General features: G+C 44.5%; 2 protein-coding genes across 3 annotated transcripts; both read right to left on the bottom strand.

Annotated features, from left to right (window-relative positions):
* Positions 1-46: 46 nt before the first annotated feature.
* On the bottom strand, positions 47-7,429 carry LOC310769047 (protein RoBo-1-like). Of its 2 annotated transcripts, none has more exons than XM_083628114.1 (6): positions 7,342-7,429; positions 4,698-4,819; positions 3,677-3,787; positions 2,905-3,057; positions 1,713-1,856; positions 47-315 (listed from the first exon to the last, which is right to left on the bottom strand). In XM_083628114.1, the coding sequence occupies exons 2-6, from the start codon at positions 4,741-4,743 to the stop codon at positions 164-166; spliced, it is 606 nt and encodes a 201-aa protein (XP_083484240.1). In that variant the 5' UTR covers positions 4,744-4,819; positions 7,342-7,429; the 3' UTR covers positions 47-163. The 2 variants fall into 2 exon arrangements, with proteins under 2 accessions (XP_083484240.1, XP_083484239.1); XM_083628113.1 differs by lacking the exon at positions 7,342-7,429 and adding an exon at positions 7,112-7,128.
* A 5,586-nt stretch (positions 7,430-13,015) lies between these two features.
* Positions 13,016-21,307, bottom strand: PINLYP (phospholipase A2 inhibitor and LY6/PLAUR domain containing). The gene is made up of 6 exons (XM_083627994.1): positions 21,114-21,307; positions 17,923-18,011; positions 15,959-16,075; positions 14,706-14,858; positions 13,937-14,080; positions 13,016-13,627 (listed from the first exon to the last, which is right to left on the bottom strand). The coding sequence occupies exons 1-6, from the start codon at positions 21,170-21,172 to the stop codon at positions 13,476-13,478; spliced, it is 714 nt and encodes a 237-aa protein (XP_083484120.1). The 5' UTR covers positions 21,173-21,307; the 3' UTR covers positions 13,016-13,475.

Below are 21,307 nucleotides of genomic sequence, written 5' to 3'. Positions count from 1 at the left end.
AAGGTTCTCCATGCCTGCTTTAAAGCAATGTAAACTGGGGTAGCGATTTGAGGGGGGCATTCTTTTTGATGCTAGTTTATTCAAAGAATTCACAGCACAGGGAATGACAAAGAATCACAGTGACCCTGCAAAAAGTGGAGAAAGTTGCTTCCGCTTGCTCCTTTCAGCCGCTGTTGGTGGTTGGGGATGGGCTGCACTTGATTTTCTTCAGGAGGAAGTCCATGGCTCCAGTAACGAGGTACGTCTGCACAGGCAAATTGCAGGCAGTTGCTGAGGCACAGCCTGATGCTATAAAGGGAAGAGCGGGAGCATCTCCTGAAGCAGAGAATAGAGACGGAGACAAAAGTTGATTCAGTTCCCATTAAAAGTCAGCCCTGACACATACCTTCCAAAACAAAAGGGTGTGTTGTTGTTGTTGTTGTTGTTGTTGTTGTTGTTGTTGTTGTTGTTGTTGTTGTAGTATGCCACCCCAGCCACTCTGGGCGGCTTCCAACACAATTTTAGGCAAATAGTTGTTTATCTGTTTGACATCTGATGGGAGGGCATTCCACAGGGCAGCCACCACTACCAAGAAGGCCCTTTGCCTGGGTCCCTGTAGAAGAATGTGTTCCGGGAAGGAGAAGGAAGAAGAATGACTGGAGTCCATCTTGGGCAGGCTGCTGCAATGGGTGTGGGGGACAAGCCGCTATTGAAATAACCATGCTGTAAGATATGGACTTCCTGCTTAGGGAAGTTTTTAATGTTTTGTATTTTATTGTATTTTTAATACTTTGTTGGAAGCCGCCCAGAGTGGCTGGGGAGACCCAGCCAGATGGATGGGGTATAAATAAATAATTATTATTATTATTATTATTATTATTATTATTATTATTATTATTAATATTATTATTACTCCATGCAGACTGAAGGTGTAAATAGGTGAATAAGGCATGTTTTTTGAAGCCATGACAGTCTCTGCAGGGTCTCAGTTCTCCAAAGGAGCATGGACTGTGGGTGAGTGCCTGGTATCTCTTGGAATCTTGCTGCAGCTTGGCAGAGAGTACAATATCAATTCTATTAGTGTTTAATTACATTTTTATAATTGACTTTTTATGTTTTTAGCTTGTTCTAATTTTTCTGCAAAAGTCTTGAGTCCTGGACTAGGAAAAGGGAATATTATTAGTATTAATATTCATAGAATCATAGAATCATAGAGTTGGAAGAGACCACAAGGGCCATCGAGTCCAACCCCCTGCCAAGCAGGAAACACCATCAGAGCACTCCTGACATATGGTTGTCAAGCCTCTGCTTAAAGACCTCCAAAGAAGGAGACTCCACCACACTCCTTGGCAGCAAATTCCACTGTCAAACAGCTCTTACTGTCAGGAAGTTCTTCCTAATGTTTAGGTGGAATCTTCTTTCTTGTAGTTTGGATCCATTGCTCCATGTCCGCTTCTCTGGAGCAGCAGTAAAATTAATCATATTATTCCAAACAGACCAAAATGAGAAGGCGTGGACTTTCCTGCAGCAGCCGTTAGGAAGGGATGGTCCTTTGATTCTCTTGGCTGACAAAATAGGTGAAAGAAATTTGCTTCTCCAAAGGTAGGGAGCAGCTCACTTATGAGACTTAGTGCTTGAATTCTCCAGGGAAGTACATGCAAGACATCCATCTTTTGCAATACTAGATAACACTGGTGCTCTGGGACCCAACAGGAGCTTAAATTGAGACCTACCTGCAGTTAGCTCCCCGGCCGCAGAGATGCAATTATTTTCATCTCCTGTGCAACTCAGAGTCCCGGGTTCTTCTAAGCGATTAGAGCCAAGTACAAAACTGGAGGGACAATTCACTCCATTCTTGGTGAGGTTCTTGGGTTGTACTGGAGGGACGCAGGAAAGAGAGAAAGCAGACCGCGTTAATAAAACAGCAATTGTCAAAGAGGGTACAAATGGGAATAAATAAATGAATCCCAAGTTATTGGAAGCCCAAAACACTCAGACAGAAGCACCTGTGCATGCCAAGGGGTGGGTAAAACCTCTGGCCTGCCAGCCAATTGTGGCCCAATTCAATTCCCATATTCAGTAGTAACCTCATCCATATGCCCAACATTTCTCGATCTATTGGACCCCCCCCCCCATGTGTGTGTGTCTACATTATCACTAGAAAGCATTCCAGACCGCCCCCCTTCTCCCAGAACCTGGTGAGCCTTCAAATTAGGAGAGCAAAGGGCTCAGAAGCAAAGGGCCCTCAGTGCCATCCATGGAAGGAATGACGAATGAGGAAGTGGAAGAGAAGGGAAGGGGAGATTTACTGGCAGAAATGCCATTATTCCTAGAGGCAGCATTTCTAAGCATCTCTCTCTGTGACTATTGAACAAAATGCAGTTGGTAAAAACTTTCCCTTGTCTTGTCCATTCCTGGCAACCTGCCGTGGGGGTTGGTTCCTCTGCTGCCTGACACCCAGACCATTAGCTTACGTTTGTGACATTGTAAGGGTCAGAGAGCGACATCAAGCCTTTGATTGTCTTGAGCCACCGTACAGGCACTTGGCATACAAAGGCAGGGGAGAAGCTGTTGAAATAAATCATTAGCCATCAGGGATCATTAACCCCCTTTGCCATTGAGAGCCACTCAATGGAAAACTAGCAACAGGTCCTTTTGTTGTGGGCTGTGGCAAAGGGTGATGCTGTGAGAGCAAACAGAGAAGCATGTCAGACCATGGGGCCATCTAGGCCAGTATTGTCTACACTACTGGCAGCAGCTCTCCAAGGTCTCAGACAGAGGCCTTTCCCAGTCTTGCCTGGGCATGCTGGGGATGAACCTCAGACCTTGTTCACACAATGGCAGGTGCCACAGTCCTAATGTCCTTGGCTAACTGTCCCCGCTCCCAAAGCAAACTTCTCAAGGTCTGGACCTCCCTTCACATACATTCAAGGGGAGTATTATTGCAGTTTTCTGTCATGCAGCATTTGGAAACGGTCCTCGTAAAAAACCCTCCGGCCACAGTAACAGAGATGGCTTCATTGCAAAGCTGAGAAGCCTGCTGGCAGTCCCTGGATATTCCTGTGGCAGCAATTCCTCCTGTTTAAAAAACAAAACGAAACAGAGGGGAAACATAAAGGAGTTGGGGAACGTGCCTACAAGGTCGTATCGAGACATTTTCCTGCCTGAGGAAAAGGACAAGATGTCACCGTCGCCACCCATTGCTGAAGACAATTTGGATGGAGCAGAATTGCACACATAAAAATGGAGGAAAATCACAAAGGGGTGAGGGGACCCTTCTGCAAGGCGGACATTTTCCTGCCTATATTTTGATAGGAAAATACATTTTACAACTATTTTGGGTTAGGGCTTCTTTAAAATAATAATAATAATAATAATAATAATAATAATAATAATAATAATAATAATAATTTGCAGAGTGATACAGAAATGAGACAGAACAGACTTCTGTAAACGCATTAGTGAAAACAGGTTGATTTACCCATCCTTGTTCTTTGTGAGTACCTGCCTGACTTCAGGAGGTAGGAGAGCGTGAAACAGAGCCTCCTTTAAAAGCCTCATGTGCCCAACAGCAGGGCCAGGCCTGGTAGTTCAGTTTTCCCTGGATCGGACTGATCCTGGAAGCTTCTCCTGTGAATGTAGCCCAGAATTGAGCAGGCTACAGGTGCAAGCACAAGGGAAATACGCATATACCTACCCATGTTATTCTCCTGGGCCACTGTTATGCAGATGGCTTCTGACTCTGGAATTGAACAGGTACCAGTACTGCATGCTGGGCTTTTAGTACAGACACAATTTAGGGAGTTTGCTAGCAGAAAAAGAAAATAGGGATAGAGAGGAGGAGAGAAAGCAACATTGTTTCATTATTTCATTTCCTAAATTTTAAAGTATGCTTTTAATATTGAATAAGAATAAGAATAATAATTTATTATTTATACCCCGCCCATCTAGCTGGTTTCCTCAGCCACTCTGGGCGGCTCCCAACAGATTAAAAATACACTAAAACATCAAACATTAAAAATTTCCCTAAACAGGGCTGCCTTCTGATATCTTCTAAAAGTCAGATAGTTGTTTATTTCCTTGACATCCAAAGGGAGGGTGTTCCACAGGGCGGTTGCCACTACCGAGAAGGCCCTCTGCCTGGTTCCCTGTAAACTCACTTCTCGCAGTGAGGGAACTGCCAAAAGGCCCTTGGAGCTGGACCTCAGAGTCTGGGCTGAACGGTGGAGGTGGAGACGCTCCTTCAGGTATACTGGACCGAGACCGTTTAGGGCTTTAAAGATCAGCACCAACACTTTGCTCAGAAACGTACCGGGAGCCAATTTAGGTCTTTCAGGACCGGTGTTATATGGTCTCGGCGGCTGCTCCCAGGCACCAGTCTAGCTGCTGCATTCAAATAATTCCAGGTGAGATGCATGGATTCGTTCCTGCTCACATCCTCCTCACAAAACTTCTCAGTTGCTGTGGGAAACTGGCAAGCGCTCTCCACCACCCCTCCCTGCGGCTTCCGAATGCTTCCCAGCATTCGGAAGCATTACTGCATCTGACCACAAGAGCAGGGCAAAGCCATCGTGGGCAGTGGCCATTGATAGCCTCGTCCTCTGTGATTTTGTCTAATCCTCTTTTAATGCCATCTAAGTGGCCATCACTGCCTCCTGTGGGAGCGAGTTCCATAGTTTAATGATGAGCTTCGTGAAGAAGCATCCTGTTGGCCTCACCTGTAGCTACAAGGGCAGCAGAAAGGTGGAGGAGAAACAGCTTCATGTCTCTGGGAACCGGAAAGGTCTGGCTTGAACAATGGCCAAACAACAGGGTCAGGTGGTTTCTGCAGCCGCAGGACAGAAAAGGTAAGGGACAGGTTAAGCCAACATACAAGGACAACGGTGTTCAAAGGAATGTCAGGCGAGACTGGGAAAAACCTCATTCTAATACCTTGGAGGTTTCCACCACCTTGTGGCTCAAATCCTGTGGAATGATATGAGCCCACTCGGCATATTCATTAACACAACTGATTAATGTTTAATCTGGAATGTGGCTTGCCTGTTCAGTGTGCATAGGAAACATCAACAATTGATCTGAAAAAACTTGGTATACTTGTTTGCATAACATTATTCTTGTTTATAAAACCCAATTGAAAAAAGAAAAAAGAAAAACAATTGATATGGCTTTTTGGCATTCCCTGTTTAGGGAAGTTTTTAATGTTTGAAGTTTTATTCTGTTTTTAGTGTTCTGTTGGGAGCTGCCCAGAGTGGCTGGGGAAACCCAGCCAGATGGGTGGGGTATAAATAATAATATTATTATTATTATTATTATTATTATTATTATTATTATTATTATTACCATTTTCCTAATATGGATGCAAATGGAAGTTTATTCTGTGTCTCACATGCCTACTGTTCCCTTCGCCTGTGACATGTGCTCTCAGAAGCCTGTCCCTTCTTTGGCTTTGTACACACCTTGCGGTTTGTTAAGGATGTTGGGATCTGTAGCTGTGAGAATTCTTCTGAGGAATGAATGTGCTTTAAATGGTTGGTGTCCATGCAGCTTTCCCCTTGAACCCTCTGCCTGCTTCCTGTCTGTCTCTTGTATGTTTTTCTTTCACTCTCACTGTGGGTTTGTCTGTGTTTTCTGCTATGGTAGTTGCACTGGCTGGCTTAAGCAATCATCTCTCTCCACTTTGGTGATTCCAAGCTGTAAATTGAGACCAAGAGCATTGACTGAGTTCCTCAATTTTGCAATTCAGATCAGAGTGCTCTGCCAGGAATTGACTGGCCAGCTTGGGCAGCTGCCCACACTTCAGAATGCCAGCTCTTTTATTACTTGGCAAAGGCACAAAGCAGAATGTATTAAACTAAGATGTAACTGTCCGTGCCACAGAGCTCTCTGAAGAGAGCCAGCTGCATCCAACCAACTCCTACTCAGAGAAGAAGTGTTGGGCTTAATGATCATGACTGGACTTGGTTCTATGGGCCTACTCTGAGCCATGGTTGGTTATAACCCAACTGATTTTCGAATCTGGGGTTTTAATTTATTACACTAAGATTTATGCAATGGCTGTTCAATAAAAATGGAACTGGCATAACCACCCAGGTTCAGAATCACTTTGCTATGCTTTTCGTTGGTTTATTCTGTATTTTGTGTTCTCATTTTGTATTGTCATGTTGTGATCCGCCCTGTGATCTTCGGATGAAGGGCAGTATACAAATTTAATAAGGAATCAAATGCACCAGCTGGTTTGCATACACTGAGTATATGCTCTACAACCTAGAGCAGGCATGCAACCATCTAGACATTGTTGGACTACAACTCCCATCATTTTTAACCACTGGCCATGTTGGTGGTGGGGTCTAGCAATTTCCGGAATATCAAAGGTTCCCCATTCTTCTAGAATATGTTCCAGAAACCTTGTATCCCTCAGAACATAGGTTAGTATGGAAAGAGTTAGCTGTAAGAGAAATCTGGGAAACACAAACTGAGCTGGGAAATGTTTATGTGTAAGCATGAATATTTAAGTGTGTGTCTCTCTCTGTGTGTGTATTCCAGATATGCAAGATAAAAAAGAACAACATAAATTGCAAGCAATAAATACAAAAAAATGCAATTATTGTTCAAAAGAAAAATAAAATAACTTTTCTGTAGAAAATCAGAAGGTTTATCCCAAAACAAATAACTACAATGAGAATAGGATCAGCATCATGTATTATTGTTCAGTGCGCACCAGGTAACATCAAGCAGCAAATCAAACAGCAAGTGTTCCAGCAATAATTTTTTTTTAAAAATCTACAAAACATTTATTAATCAATAGCTGTTCTGTTTATTCACAGGTGGAAGGGATGAAGGGATAAATGAAAGCTAACTTGGCCAGATCCAACTGTATGCTGCCTGGGGGGACTGCTCATGCACTTCAACAACTTTATGTGTTGTAAAATCAAACAACACTGATAAGATTAAGGATGACTGTTTGTAAGGTAGTGGAATGACTAAATCCTTCAACTATCAATCAAATTTTCCTTCTTTCTTTCTTTCTTTCGTTAAGGTCACATTTGCCTTACTCCAAACCCTGTTCAAACACCAACCAGCCTTAACTGGGAAGCTCACAAGTATTTTATCTGCTAAGGATTCATCTTTTACCTGTTTTTCTCCCCTTCCTAGATCTAAACCTTCCTAGGTTTAGTGGAATGACTAAATCCTTCAACTATCAATCAAATTTTCTTTCTTTCTTTCTTTCTTTCTTTCTTTCTTTCTTTCTTTCTTTCTTTCGTTAAGGTCACATTTGCCTTACTCCAAACCCTGTTCAAACACCAACCAGCCTTAACTGGGAAGCTCACAAGTATTTTATCTGCTAAGGATTCATCTTTTACCTGTTTTTCTCCCCTTCCTAGATCTTCAAGTTCCTTGTTGAACTGATGCCTGTTGCTGAAGGGCTCAGCTGCAAAGTGTGAGGCTGATGCTGCCTGTATTTATAGATGCATGCACTGTTCAGGAAAGGGTAAGTACCAGCTCTCTGTGGGGAGGGAGGAGATACAGGAAGCAGAGGAGAGCCTAGGTGGCGGGGGATGGGGTGGCAGTAACGATGAGAAAGGGGAACGGGACATTCCGATTCAGTGGAACAAGGAAATAAGAAACTAGAGGCTGCGGTTTGTGAGAGATGTTGTTATCAATTGATCTCATGCCAGTTTTTGGAGAGACGTTTTAGGCAACATCGGCCATTTGGTCACCCTGTTCCCACCCCTGACTCCCACTCATGTTCCCTCCAAAAATAAACACTGGAGACCTCGATTTTGTTTGCTAATAGATGTTATGTTGAATAGGCGTGGGCGGTTTTTTGTTTTTGGTACATCTAAAAGAAAAAAGCATTGAAGAAAGGCCAAAGTATTGCTCTGTTTTCCTTTGGAAAGAGGCTGTGAGGGGGGGTCTTGTTGTCTGGGCAGCCCAGGACTTCCCTACATGTTGCCCAGGCTTGCGCCCCAGGGAGGCTACTTCGGTGCTGCTAAAGCAGTGGTCTGTCTTCACCCCTGGAGGCACATGCCCAGGGGTGTCTTAAGCATATGTGGTGCCAAGGTGCAAAGATCCACCCGGTGCCCCCCCTCCCCAGGTTGCCCAGTCCCAGGCGTGCAGGAGGGTGGAGCCAGCCGGCCGCCTCAGTGTCTCGCTGGCTCAGTCGCCCCCGAACTCGCGGCACAGAGATGCCCGCAGCAGAAGAGCCTGCCACAGCACTCTGACAGATGGGTGGGCTCTTCCCCAGACTCAACTCTTGGACCCCGGACTCTCGGCCAGGCGCCCCTGAGAGCCCGACGCCCGGGTGCCCCGTACTCCTAGCGCCTATGGGTAAGACGGCCCTGCACACGTCATTGTCTCTTGAAACAGAAAGGCGCCAACAGCAGCAATATCCCTGCTTAATGGCCATGCCGGCTGAGGCTGATATCCTGAAACAGGGTCCCCCAACCCTGACCTGTGGACTGGGGCTTTAGCCTCCTTTGTCTAGCAGGAGTCTGTCCATGTTTCATCAGTGCCTTCATGGACTTGGTGTGGGGAGTCCATATTACACCACCATCCCCACAGTAGTTGGACCTGCTGCTGCAACCTAGTCACGATTCAAAACAGACCTGAGGCAGGTTCCTAGTGCTCTTTAGTGTTACTCAATTTATATATTGCCTCCCACTAAAAGAAGGGTCAAATAGGAGAACTACTTCAAAATGATTTACAGATGGTATTTAACTCCGAGTAGGCTTGCTAAGATGCATAAGATTGAATCAGATAAAAGCTGGAGATGCAATGAGATTGAAGGAACGTTCTTTCATATGTGGTGGACCTGTTAAAGGGTAAAAGAGTTTTGGGAAATAATTCATAATGAATGGGGGGGGGGAATGTTTTAAAAGTACTTTTCCAAAAAACACACACCCTAGATAATTCAGAAATTCCCAGGTGTCAAAAAAGGTTATTTATGTAGGCCACTACTGCGGCCCCTGTTTTGTTAGCCCGAAAATGGAAAATGAGCGAGGTCCCTACTAAAGAAGAATGGCAAGTTAAGCTGATGGAATATGTGCAGCTTGCAGACTTTTAACATATAGAATAAGAGAACAAGAAGAACATACATTTAGAGAAGATTGGCAAATGTTTATTGAATATATGGAGGGAATTGTGTACACTTGAAAATGTTGGCAGCATTAAGATAAATCCAACAGTGTAAATAAGTTTTGATGGATGTAATAATGGAATACTGAATGGTTTAGTTTATGTAAAATATGCAGGGATTTATGATATGCAAAATGAACCATAAAAAGAGAAGAAGGGAAGTCATTATATTTTAAGGGTGTTTAAATGAATATTCTAAATTATAAAACAGAAAGTTTAAGAATTATTATATATATAAAAGAAGGGCTGAAATGATTTGCAGCCAAAGAAAACATCCAATTAAGTGTCATGGGCCAGGAGTCAGCTTCGCCTGCTGAGCAGCAACCTGAAGGGGGAGAAGGCAAAGGCGACTCCACCTGTACCTGACCAGCCTTCAAGGTCACAGAGCAGAAGGCACCGATGAGAACCAGCTATCTCAAGGTTTCATAAACAGAGCTCTCAGCAGCAGTCAGGTGCTGGAATCGGCACCTGTAGTTCCTGGCCAGACCTGGCTGTCGCCTGCTCTCCATCTGGAGTCCCTGACCTCTCAGCTGGACCTTTGGCTCTGTGATCATGTGGGCTGCTTCCACCTGGCAGTTTATTGTGGTGGTGCTCATGCATGCAAGCTTTTTCTAGTGTCCCCTTGGCGTCCCCATCATATTTCCCCATCTAATTCAGATTTCCTGTTTTGCAACAAATCCAGTACAGTGGTACCTCGGGTTACAGACGCTTCAGGTTACAGACTCCGCTAACCCAGAAATAGTACCTCGGGTTAAGAACTTTCAGGGGCGTAGCGTGGGTTGTCAGCACCCAGGGCAAGGCAAGTAATTTGCGCCCCCTAACCCATGGATTTGCGCCCCCTAACCTGTGGATTTGCGCCCCCTAACTCTAACCCCCAGATGTTGCGCCCGGTGCGGCCGGCCCCCCCTGCACCCCCCACGCTACGCCACTGAGAACTTTGCTTCAGGATGAGAACAGAAATCGCACACTGGTGGCACGGCGGCTGTGGGAGGCCCCATTAGCTAAAGTGGTACCTCAGGTTAAGAACAGTTTCAGGTTAAGAACGGACCTCCAGAATGAACTAAGTTCTTGACCTGAGGTACCACTGTACATTTTTTTTAAAAAAAGAAAAAAGTTTATCTATCCACAGCCACTGCTAGTGTGGAAGTTTGTTTGCACGTTTTGGGGGAGGGGGCAGGGAGTTGGTTATGTGAGTGGTGACATTTCAGTGGTGACATCTCTATCACCATCCTCCTGCATCATCAGATCACAACCTCACCATTTTGCTTCTGGCAGCCCCCCACAAAACTGAGGGGGGGGACCTATTTTCAGTGATTGCCATGTGCCCTGTTCAGACTTCAGATGAGATATTCTCTCAAGAAAGCCACACAGTAAATGTGGGAAGTTGCATAGGGGGCTGTGATCATAGTACAAACCAGGCAGAGTTCTCAGTAGTGGCACCCGCCCTGTGGAACGCCCTCCCATCAGATGTCAAGGAAATAAACAACTATCAGACTTTTAGAAGACATCTGAAGGCAGCCCTGTTTAGGGAAGCTTTTAATATGTGATGAATCATTGTATTTTAATCTTTTGTTGGAAGCTGCCCAGAGTGGCTGGGGTATAAATAAATAATAATTAATAATAATAATAATAATAATAATAATAATAATTGGAGAAAATCACATGGATGGGGGAGAGATGTAACTCAAGTTCACATTTAAAGGAGAACCTTCCTAACCTGCACTTTCTGAAATAATATGCAGCCTGCAACACAGCCGTTATTAAAAATTCGCATTTCTCCAGATTTTGCAGTGCAGTTCTCCAACCAAGTCATGTGTACTGAAAAAATGCATATACTAGTGGAAAGTGTGCACATTAATGCATATACTGGTGAAAATGCCATACAAAAAGGCAAAATTGCATTAAAAAATGTGTACAGTGGTACCTCGGGTTAAGTACTTAATTCGTTCTGGAGGTCTGTTCTTAACCTGAAACTGTTCTTAACCTGAAGCACCACTTTAGCTAATGGGGCCTCCTGCTGCCACCACGCCGCAGGAGCATGATTTCTGTTCTCATCCTGAAGCAAAGTTCTTAACCTGAGGTACTATTTCTGGGTTAGCGGAGTCTGTAAACTGAAGTGTCTGTAACTGGAAGCGTATGTAACCCGAGGTACCACTGTATATTAGAACTTTGTACTAAAATGCTGATGTATTTTCATTTGGGCGTGTGTGTTTTTTTAAAAAAGAACACAAACTGAAGTGTAAACATGAAGAATTGAGTGTTGGAAAAAATGATAAACTGAGAGAAACTGAAATTGACAGATCTGTCCATCAGGATTAAGACAATTTTTTTACATGTTTAATCAGACAAAAGTCATTGTTAACATTTGTTATAGATTGGAAACCTCCTATAGACCTTTTGCCGGAAAAGGAAATAATGATATCTGGATTTGAGGATTGGAAATAATATTTGTTAATAGAAAGCGGTTTTGTTGAGTGTTATACACAGGACTGGACAAAATTAATATTGTTTTTTATATAGTGGACAGATGAAGAATGGGAAGTTCTTTATTTTCTTAATCTTATTTTTTTTCTATCTTTCTTTTAACCAATTTTTTACTCTTTATTATTTATTTCTTTTCCTTTTTCTATTTCTATCTCCTCCCCCTTTTGTGTTTTGTTTTTTAAAAAGAGAAAAGATATTGAGTTTTGCATTTTTTCTCTATAAACCTTAAGAACCTCTATAAACAGCGTGGCACCCTCCCTTTGGAATACCCTCCCATCAGATGTCTGGGAGATAAAGAGCTACACAACTTTTAGAAGACATCTGAAGGCAGCCCTGTATTGGGAAGTTTTTAATGTTTGATGTTTTTATATGTCCTGGAAGCCGCCCAGAGTGGCTGGGGAAACCCACCCAGATGGGTGGGGTATAAACAGTAAAATTGGTATTATTATTATTATTATTTATTTTTAAAATGATTAAGACATTTTTAAAATAACAAGGAAAGCAAAGGGTGGCTCTGTTTTCTTTCACCCTTGCTTTGATAGAAGAACTGGCCTAAAACCTAAGAAATTTTCTTCCCCTTTCCTTGCTTCCCCGCACTCCAGCTCTCACTTCTTATTACTGGTATGTGACTGCTTTTCTCCAGTCAACACAAGAAAATTTATAGAGATATCTTTAGATTTCAGCTTCCTGGACCAGGTCAAAACCCAGTCTCCCCTGGCCCCAGCCAGGCCTTGAGAGGCAGAGGTAAAAATGATGTGTGTTATTTTTGCTACTTTCCATGCCAGCTTATTGAAGGACAACACAGAAGGATATGAGGTGGGGAATCATGCCCCAAACACAGTGAGAGGAAGAGAAGCATAAGAACATAAGAAGAGCCTGTTGGATCAGGCCAGTAGTCCATCTAGTCCAAAATCCATTTCTCACAGTGGCCAACTAGATGCCTGTGGGAGGATTCGAACACAAGACCCCTCTCCTGTGGCATCCAGTTACTGGTTTTCAGAAGCATTGCTTCCATCCAACTGTGGTGGAAAGCCAATAGGGCAATGGAATCCTCGGATCATAACCATGCCATACCTTTCAAACACTTTCGTACCACTTTAAGAGTCATGGCTCTTATGTTTAAAATGACATTTGTAAAAAAAACCAGAAGCATTTTTGTTAGGGATTTTAGGACAAGATCCGCCAAGAAAAATAAAGGACCTTTTTACGTATGCTACAACAGAGGCAAGAGTCTTGTTAGCACAAAGATGGAAGAATGAGGAAATCCCAACGAAAGAACAATGGCAAGAAAAACTGATGAGCTATGCGGAATTGGCAAAGTTGACATATAAACTACATGAGAAGGACAACAGTGACTTCAAGGAAGAATGGGGATTTTTTTACAAACTATTTAAAAAGACAACAAAACGATTTGAACTCCTTGGCAGGCTTTGAATAAACATCCACAAATTTATTAGTAGAACATATGATGGATAAGGTAATGATATGTACAATTCTATAATACGCAGAGAAAAATATGTATAAACAAATCAGAGAGGGGAGCTGAGGAAAGTCTCTCGGGGGTGGGAGATGGAGAGAGGGGAGGGAATAAAAAAGGGGGGAAATGTAATTGGTTATGTTGATTGATAATTTATGTTGTTAATATTTTTCAATAAATTTTTTTTTAAAAAAAAGAGTCATGGCTTGCCTCAAACAATCCTGGGAGCTGTTAAGGGTGCTGGGAGTTGTTCGGAGATCCTCAACAAATGACAGTTCCCAGGATTCCCTGGGGGAAGCAGTGACTCTTAAATTGGCCTAAGAGGGCTTGAGATGAATGGCTTGGATGCCACCTTGGGCATTTCACAGGGCTTGTTGTTCCTGAACCACCTTCTTCCCCCTTAGTGGTTTTCTGTGGCTTTCGGGGCCGGGCTGCATGACACCTTGTCAAGGTTGAAGATCACTCCTGCTGAGTAAAGAGCCGTCCCCAGGGGCAATGAGCAGGCCGTCTCTGTGCTGCATCCTCTTGCTGTGAACGTAGAGGGAAGACCACCTGCGGGCAGAGGATGACGTTGGTTAGCAACACAAAGCTTGATGGGGAAGGGTTTTGCTCAGTGGCAAATGCACATCTTCTTCACATGCAGAAGGCCCCAGACTCAATCTCTAGGTAGCGCTAGGACTACCTCCAGGGCTGGGGGTGTGGGGTCTTCTATTTTTATTTATTTTTACCACCTGGCAAATAGGGCTGGCCACTCTGTGGGAAATCATAGTTTTAGTGTCTGTTGCTTCTTGTTGTGCATTATGTGACTGAAATCAATTGACAGAGGACAGAGTACTACAGTATATGCTTTTTTACTCATACCGGCATTCAGCGTCCCAGATACCATGATGCAGCGATTGTCTGTTCCGGTGCAATTCAGCATCTCAGTCCCCTTGCAGTGGCTGGAACCAAAGACGGAACAAGCTGGACACTGCAATCCATTGGAGGTGAGGTTTGTAGGTGGCACTGCGGAGAAAAACCCATGTAAAGCCCAGTTGCTCCCAAACAGTGAGGCACAACATATTGTTTCATGCCACCCCAATCTCTAAGCAGTGCAAGATAACAGAGGTCCTTAGTCTATGCAGGGTTTGGAAATGAGGTACTGTGAAGGCTGCTTCCCCCTGGGGTAAATAACAACAACAACAACAACAACAACAACAACAACAACAACAACAACAACAACAACAACAACAACAACAACTATTTATACCCCTGTCCATCTGGCTGGGTTTCCTCAGCCACTCTGGGCAGCTTCCAGCACATATAAAAACATAGTAAAACACCAAACATTAAAAACTTCCTGATACAGGGCTGCCTTCACATGCCTTCTAAAAATTGTGTAGTTCTTTATTTCCTTGACATCTGATGGGAGGGCATTCCACAAGGAAGTCATAAAATGACTCTTTAGTGCTCTACTGGAGCAAACAGCAGTTTGGGTATTCTCCAGATTGTCGTTTGCTCCAATTTAAAGTGAAAGAGCAGGCTTTCCCTGAGAAAGGAATGGGACAAGGGGAAAGCTGCTGGGACTCATGCCTAGAAAGCACGGGTCAAGGAAAAACCGCTCAGAGGAGAGAAGCAGAGCATTCCATACAGGTCAGTTCCCAACGGTTGCAGAGGTCATCCTGGCAGCAGCTAGAGATGCTTTGAAGGTGGAGCCCAGCATTGGTGGTGACACTGATGGAACCAGAATAGCAATCTTCAGCAGCAATGCAGGTCTTGAGGGTCTCTGTGGTATCATCACCACCTGGAAAATGAAAAACAGCCATTAAGAGAGCTGGTTCATGGTAGATTTTCCTTTTCCTTTTTTTGCACAAAGATTTTCCTTTTCCTTTTTTTTCCTTTTTTTGCACATCTGCAAAATATCAGCAAGAAAAGCTTGCTCCCATCCCATCACAACGTGTGTGTCCCAGTTGCTCAGCTTTGCCCTCTTGCCTCAGAGGACCTTGGTGGGAGCAATACGGAGGATCAGGCCACTGAATATTAGACCCCATCTGCACTAAGAGTGCTGAGGATTGGTAGGAGAGACCCCTATTCCCTTCACAAAGCTACAATTCAGCTTTAACCATCAATAGCTCAGTTGGTACAGCGTGAGACTCTTAATCCCAGGGTTGTAGGTTTGAGCCCCACCTTGAGCAAAAGATTCCTGCATTGCAGGGGGTTGAACTAGATGATCCTCGTGACCCCTTCCAACTCTACAATTCTGTGATTGTATGGTTTTCCCATCCCAAGGAACACTGGTAACTGCAGCTCTGTGAAGGGAATAGGAGTTCTCCTAAAAGATCTCAGAACCCTTAATAAACTACAGCTCCCAGGATTCTTTGGGGGAAGCCATGCCTGTTAAAAGCGTTATGATACTGCTTTAAATGAATATTTTATTTCTTTCATAAAATTTATATACTGCTTGACTGTAGGGGGAAGGAAACTTGAAAGCAGTTTACAAAAAAAGATAAAACAATGAAACGACTAAAAAAAACACAGCATACAAGAAATTTAAACCACAACAGAATAGACTTAAACCAATTAAAACTCATATAAAGTTTTTAAACATCTGGGTAGGCTTGTCTAAAACTTCAGCAAGTGCTGAAAAGAATGCAGTGAAGGTGCAGGTGTTGCCTTAAGTCTGTGGGGAACAACAGCAGATCACTGTTATCCTCACATCCTCCTTGCAGACTTCCGAAAGAGATATGCCTGCAAGCTTGCAAGCTTAAAGGAAAATTTATGGATAGCACACAGGAAAAGGAAATGAATGTTTCTTGAAGCCTAAAATCTGCGGGAATCAGAGACCCCCTTTCTACCTCTACTGGGCCAAGGCGGGACTTACGTGTCCCTCTTTGCATCACTCACCCAAAGAGTTCATTCCCACGATGGTTAGGCAGGTGTCTTCATTCATTCTGCAGGGATGAGCCAGGCCAGTGCAGCCTTCACCGGGGCTGATGCAGGTCTCGCAGATTAGGCAGGAGCCTGCGGAAAGGAGCGGAGGAAGCGGAAGGAGACAAGCTTGTATGAATGAGGTCAGCTAATTAGAAATGAGGACACTCAACAGAATATTTGCATTTGCAGTGGATGCACTGGGTGAGGTCCTCCAGACTGAGATAGCTGGGCTCAGGGGCCATTGAAATCAAAAGTGTGGCATTCTCTCCCATTGTGTTTAATGCAAACTAAGTTCAACTAACTTGGGACGTAATCCTGTGGTCCCTAGGAGGGTGTCACAAGGGCTGTAGGGCTTTCTGAGTATCCTTTTGTGTCATCCATGGTTGCAGCAGTACATCCACCCCCAGAGGCCTCTTCATTCTGGGGCTGCCCCTCCTCCTGACCACGGGGCTCTGATGGCAGATAGGGCAAAAGGGGGCATTTGGGGGGGGAGCAGATCAAAGGAGGGTTGCAATCCTCCAGAGCTTTTGTGCTGATTTCACCTCCCGTGGTGATCAACAGGAAAAAATTAAAAGAAAAAACTTGTGGAAGAAGGGAAATCCTCCCCCCCCCCCGCCCTGAACACACACACTTTTACTCCACTGATACAAGTCCAACTTTAGTATTGGCAGATCCTTTGCCTTGGATTCCCTGTCATAGAATTGTAGAGTTGGAAGGAACCCCAATGGTCAACTAAATCCGACCCCCTACAATGCAGGAATCTCAGCTAAAGCATCCGTGACAGATGGCCATCCAACCTCTGCTTAAAAACTTCTAGAGAAGAAGAGTCGACAGCCTCCCAAGGGAGACCGTCAAAAAGCTCCTAGCATCGGAAAGCTTCTCCCCTGATGTTTAGTCAGAATCTCCTTTCTTGTAACCTGAAGCCATTGGTTCGAGTCCTACCCTCCAGAGAAGGAGAAAACAAGTTTGTTCTCTCTCCTGCAGCTATTTCAGAATGCTCTGCCAAGGTGGAATCCTATACCCACTTAAGGGAAGTAAGCCTCCCTGAATTCAATGAGACTTACTCCTTGAGTAGGGTATGCCTCTCATTGCACCCTCTGCATGGATCCAGCCCACTGCTCTTAACTCTTCTTGCTGCTTTTATATTGCGTTGGACATCACTGTTTTGCATTACGTTTTCTGTTCATAGCGTTTGTTTATTTGCTCCCGCAAGAGGCAGCGATGGCCACCAGTCTGGATAGCTTTCAAAGAGGACTGGGCCAATTCATGGAGGGGAAGGTTATCAATAACTACTAGTCATGAGGGCTCGGCTCTGCCTTCACAGTTGGAGGCAGCAATGCTTCTGAATCAGCTGCTGGAAACCACAGGTGGGAAGAGGGCTCTTGTGCTTGGGTCTTGATTGTAGGCTTCGTACAAGCATCTCATTGCCCACTGTGAGAACAGGATGCTGGACTAGATGGGTCATTGGCCTGATCCAGCAGGCACTTCTTAGGGACCCTGACCACACACCTCCAAACCAGAAAGTAGCATGGATGGGTCTTTGGATCCAAATTACAACATACAGATGTACCTTGGAAGCTGAACGGAATCTGTTCCAGAAGTCTGTTCAACTTCCAAAACATTTGACTTCCAAGGCACAGCTTCCAATTGGCTGCAGAAGCATCCTGCAGCCGATCGGAAGCCACGCCGGATGTTCGGCTTCTGAAATTCATTCAAAAACCAGAACAATCACTTCCGGTTTTTGATCATTCAGGAGCTGAAATGTTTGAGTTTATGGCGTTCGGCTTCCGAGGTTCCACTGTACTTAATTCTAACCTCCCAGAGTGGCTGGGGCAACCCAGTCAGATGGGCAGGGTACAAATTATTTATTATTACTATTATTATTACACCAAATAGGCAGGTCAGGGAACAGCATTTCCCTCATGACATGGACTCACCTTTACCCAGGAGAGCAGCCAGGAAGAGGCCGAGGTTGAACAGAGTCTTCATCGTGATGGGACGCAGGATCTCTGCCGAGCTGTTGCCTCTATCAATGAAGAGTCCAAGTGGGAGTATATAAGCCGCAGCAGTTACATAAGGGGGTGAACGGGTAAATATAAGCTTGGCGTCGGGCTTGTTGCTTTTGATGAGAGGCACTTAAAATCCTTGGGCAGCCCCCAAGCTCCCTTGACAGCTGATCCTCTTTGTCTATTGACTGCCTCAAGGAGTCCTTTTGTGAGCCAGCTGGGTCTCGCTCGCTCTCCCATAGCCAAGGGAGCACACAGCCACCTTCATTCCACCCCGACCTTTCCCACTCCTGGCAACGAAGTGGGAAGCTTTGAGTTTCAACTTGTGGGATACAAAGAGAGTTGATGGAAAGAGGAATGTTTCCCTATCTAAAAGCGCATTGCACTCCTTTTTCTTTTAAATAGAAAGGGTCTTCTAACAGTGCTGGGATTGAGTCCCAGTGAGCTGAGTTTTCACTCCAGTTTTTGGAGTGGTGACACAGCCCTTTGATTAGGAAAGATGCCCAGGTCATCTGGCTCAGTACTATCCACACAAACTGGCAGCTGTTCTCCGGGGTTTCAGGAATGGTGTCTCCTTCAGCTCCATGTGGAGACGCTGGGGATTAAAATTGGGAACTTCTGCATTCGAAGAAGATGCTTTCCTGCTGAGCTACAGCCCTTCCTCACAAGGAATAGTCTCTGCCTACAGAAAGAGCTGTAAAGGGGAAAAGACCTCTCCCAAGATTCTCCACCCTTTTCCTGGGCAATGAGAGAGAGAAATTGTTCATAGAATCGTGGATTTGTAGAACTGGGACCACAAGGGTCATCTAGTGCAACCTCCTGGAATGCGGGAATCTTTTTCCAAACGTGGCACTTGATCCCACAACCCTGAGAGTAAGAGTTTCATGCTCTACCGCCCGAGATTTGAGAAAAAGGGTGAAGAAAAAAGAAAATTCTGATTTCCCTCAGTAACATCACTTCTGAGAAATTTTGGCTCAGCTCTGCTTTTCACCCCAGCAGGGCAGCACACATACCATCAGCTCCCAGCTGGCATAAGAGGGCTCTGTCAATCTTTGTTTTATATAAAGTACTTGCATTAGTGTTTTAAACTTGTGAACTATCTTGGGTGCCTTGGTAACAATGGTGATAGATGATAGATAGATAGATAGATAGATAGATAGATAGATAGACAGACAGACACATACACAATAAAAAATGTAAATAAATAACTTTGTTGTTGTTGTTGGGTTGTTTCTCCTACCCCCACCCCCAGGATGTTGAGTCATGGTTTCAGTGCTGAGTTCCATTCATAAGAAAGCTTCATCACAAGCAAAAGTCAACTCTGTAATTGGCTTATTTTAATTGATGTCTCACAGAATCCTTATCCCATGGATTCAGGTCAGGTTCCAGTACACAAGTGCCCTGCTGGATCAGACCAAAACAGCCTATCTGTTATAGCATCCTGTTCTCACAGAGGCCAGCCAAGTGCCTAGTGAAGCTTACAAACATACCGTATTTTTCGCTCCATAAGACACACTTTTTTCCTCCTAAAAAGTAAGGGGAAATATCTGTGTGGCTTATGGAGCGAATATGTGGTTCCTGGCAGCGGTGGAGCTGGGGACTTTGGTTCCCGGAGCGGCGTGGGCGTGGCCTGTGCAAGTGTCCTAATGGCAGCGCCCGCGCAAACGTCCCCCGCCCGCACGAGGGGGTGGGGAGAGGCGAGGCAGGGGAATAGGGCTTTAGAACACTCTTTAGAGTTCCCTTCGTCCGATGTGCTCTGTGACTTGCATGAGAGCAGCCAGGAGCCAGCGCGGAGGGGGATCTTTCTCCCTCACGCGCTCTGTCAAATTGGGACGGGGAGCATTTTTCTTTCTTTCCTCCTCTAAAAACTAGGTGCATCTTATGGTCAGGTGCGTCTTATGGAGCAAAAAATACGGTAGGTTCCTTGCTGTTGACATAAAACAAGGATGGACCTTAGGCATGTTGCTGGGTTCCTGCTCCCATCAGCCCCAGCCAGTGGTTTAGCCAATGGTCAAGAATGATGCACTTTGCAGTCCAGCAACATCACAGATTCCCCATCCCTGATGATAAAACCTTGAAATGTTGATTGACCTCCAGACTGCTCAGGAACAAAAAATATGCACACTCAAGTAAAAGAACACAGAACCAATTGTTAGGCACTGAGATTGGAGGGATTCCAGTTACTTGCTTGCAATTTCAGTGGTTCAATGGTCCAGGGTCACTTTTTTAAAAAGAAGAATAATGAAGGTGATCCATTAGTGTTGGCTTTCCCCAAGAGAAGGAGGAGTTATTTCAAACAAGATTGGGTGTTTTTCTTTTTCAAAGACGGATGTCAGTCAAGTATTAACATGACCTTGATGTAAAAATCCTTGAAGGACACCCCAAATACTTGGGGCCATGATGGAATCAGCACACAACACCCTTCAACTGGGCCCACCGTTGACTCCAGTCAGCTACGTCTGTGAGCAAGTCCAACATTCAAATCGCCCACAATGCCCTGGGGCAACACTACAGCAGAGGCATTTTGTGGATACAGTGGTACCTCAGGTTACAGACGCTTCAGGTTACAGACTCTGTTAACCCAGAAATAATACCTCAGGTTAAGAACTTTGCTTCAACATGAGAACAGAAATTGTGTGGCGGTGGCACAGCAGCAGCGGGAGGCCCCATTAGCCAAATGATACCTCAGGTTAAGAACAGTTTCAGGTTAAGAATGGACCTCCAGAACGAATTAAGTTCTTAACCCGAGGTACCACTGTAATTGCCATGGTGGTTTGCTTGCAGCTGCCTATCTCAAACTGTGGAGCCATAAGCCTGCTGCGGCAGACATGCATGTAGATGGGGGCCCACCAGAGAGCATTTTGCTGGGTAAGGGACTCTTGAACCCAGTCTGGACTGGCAGTGGGATCAGAAATGAAAGGCCCCTACTTCAAATCCATCCCCCTTATGATATTCCAATTGGCAAATAAGGCTACAACTGGCAAATAAGGCTGTATACACCTTAGCAGCTGAGGATGCAGAAAGATTGTTGCCCTCTGTTGTGTTTTTAATTAATTTGGCAATTGTATCCATTTAGTTGTGCTTTTATCTATTTGCACACTGCACAATAAATGGTCATTTACCTTCCCATCTCTTGGGGCTCATCCACACTTTCCCTTGAGTCCAGGCTTAGTTGTTCCATTTTTAATTTTGTCTGGTGTTCTAATTTCCAACCTTTTTGCCTCAGATTTTCTATGGGTTTTATTTGCGTTCATTTTTCTAGTCTGCTTTTCTGGTTGTTTTCACCACCTCCCATGGCAGCTAGGTTGAGCAAGTA

Source organism: Podarcis filfolensis (genome assembly GCF_964270895.1).
Source record: "Podarcis filfolensis genome assembly, chromosome: 8".
Lineage (NCBI taxonomy): Eukaryota > Metazoa > Chordata > Lepidosauria > Squamata > Lacertidae > Podarcis > Podarcis filfolensis.
This window is presented reverse-complemented; position numbering and strand designations above follow the sequence as displayed.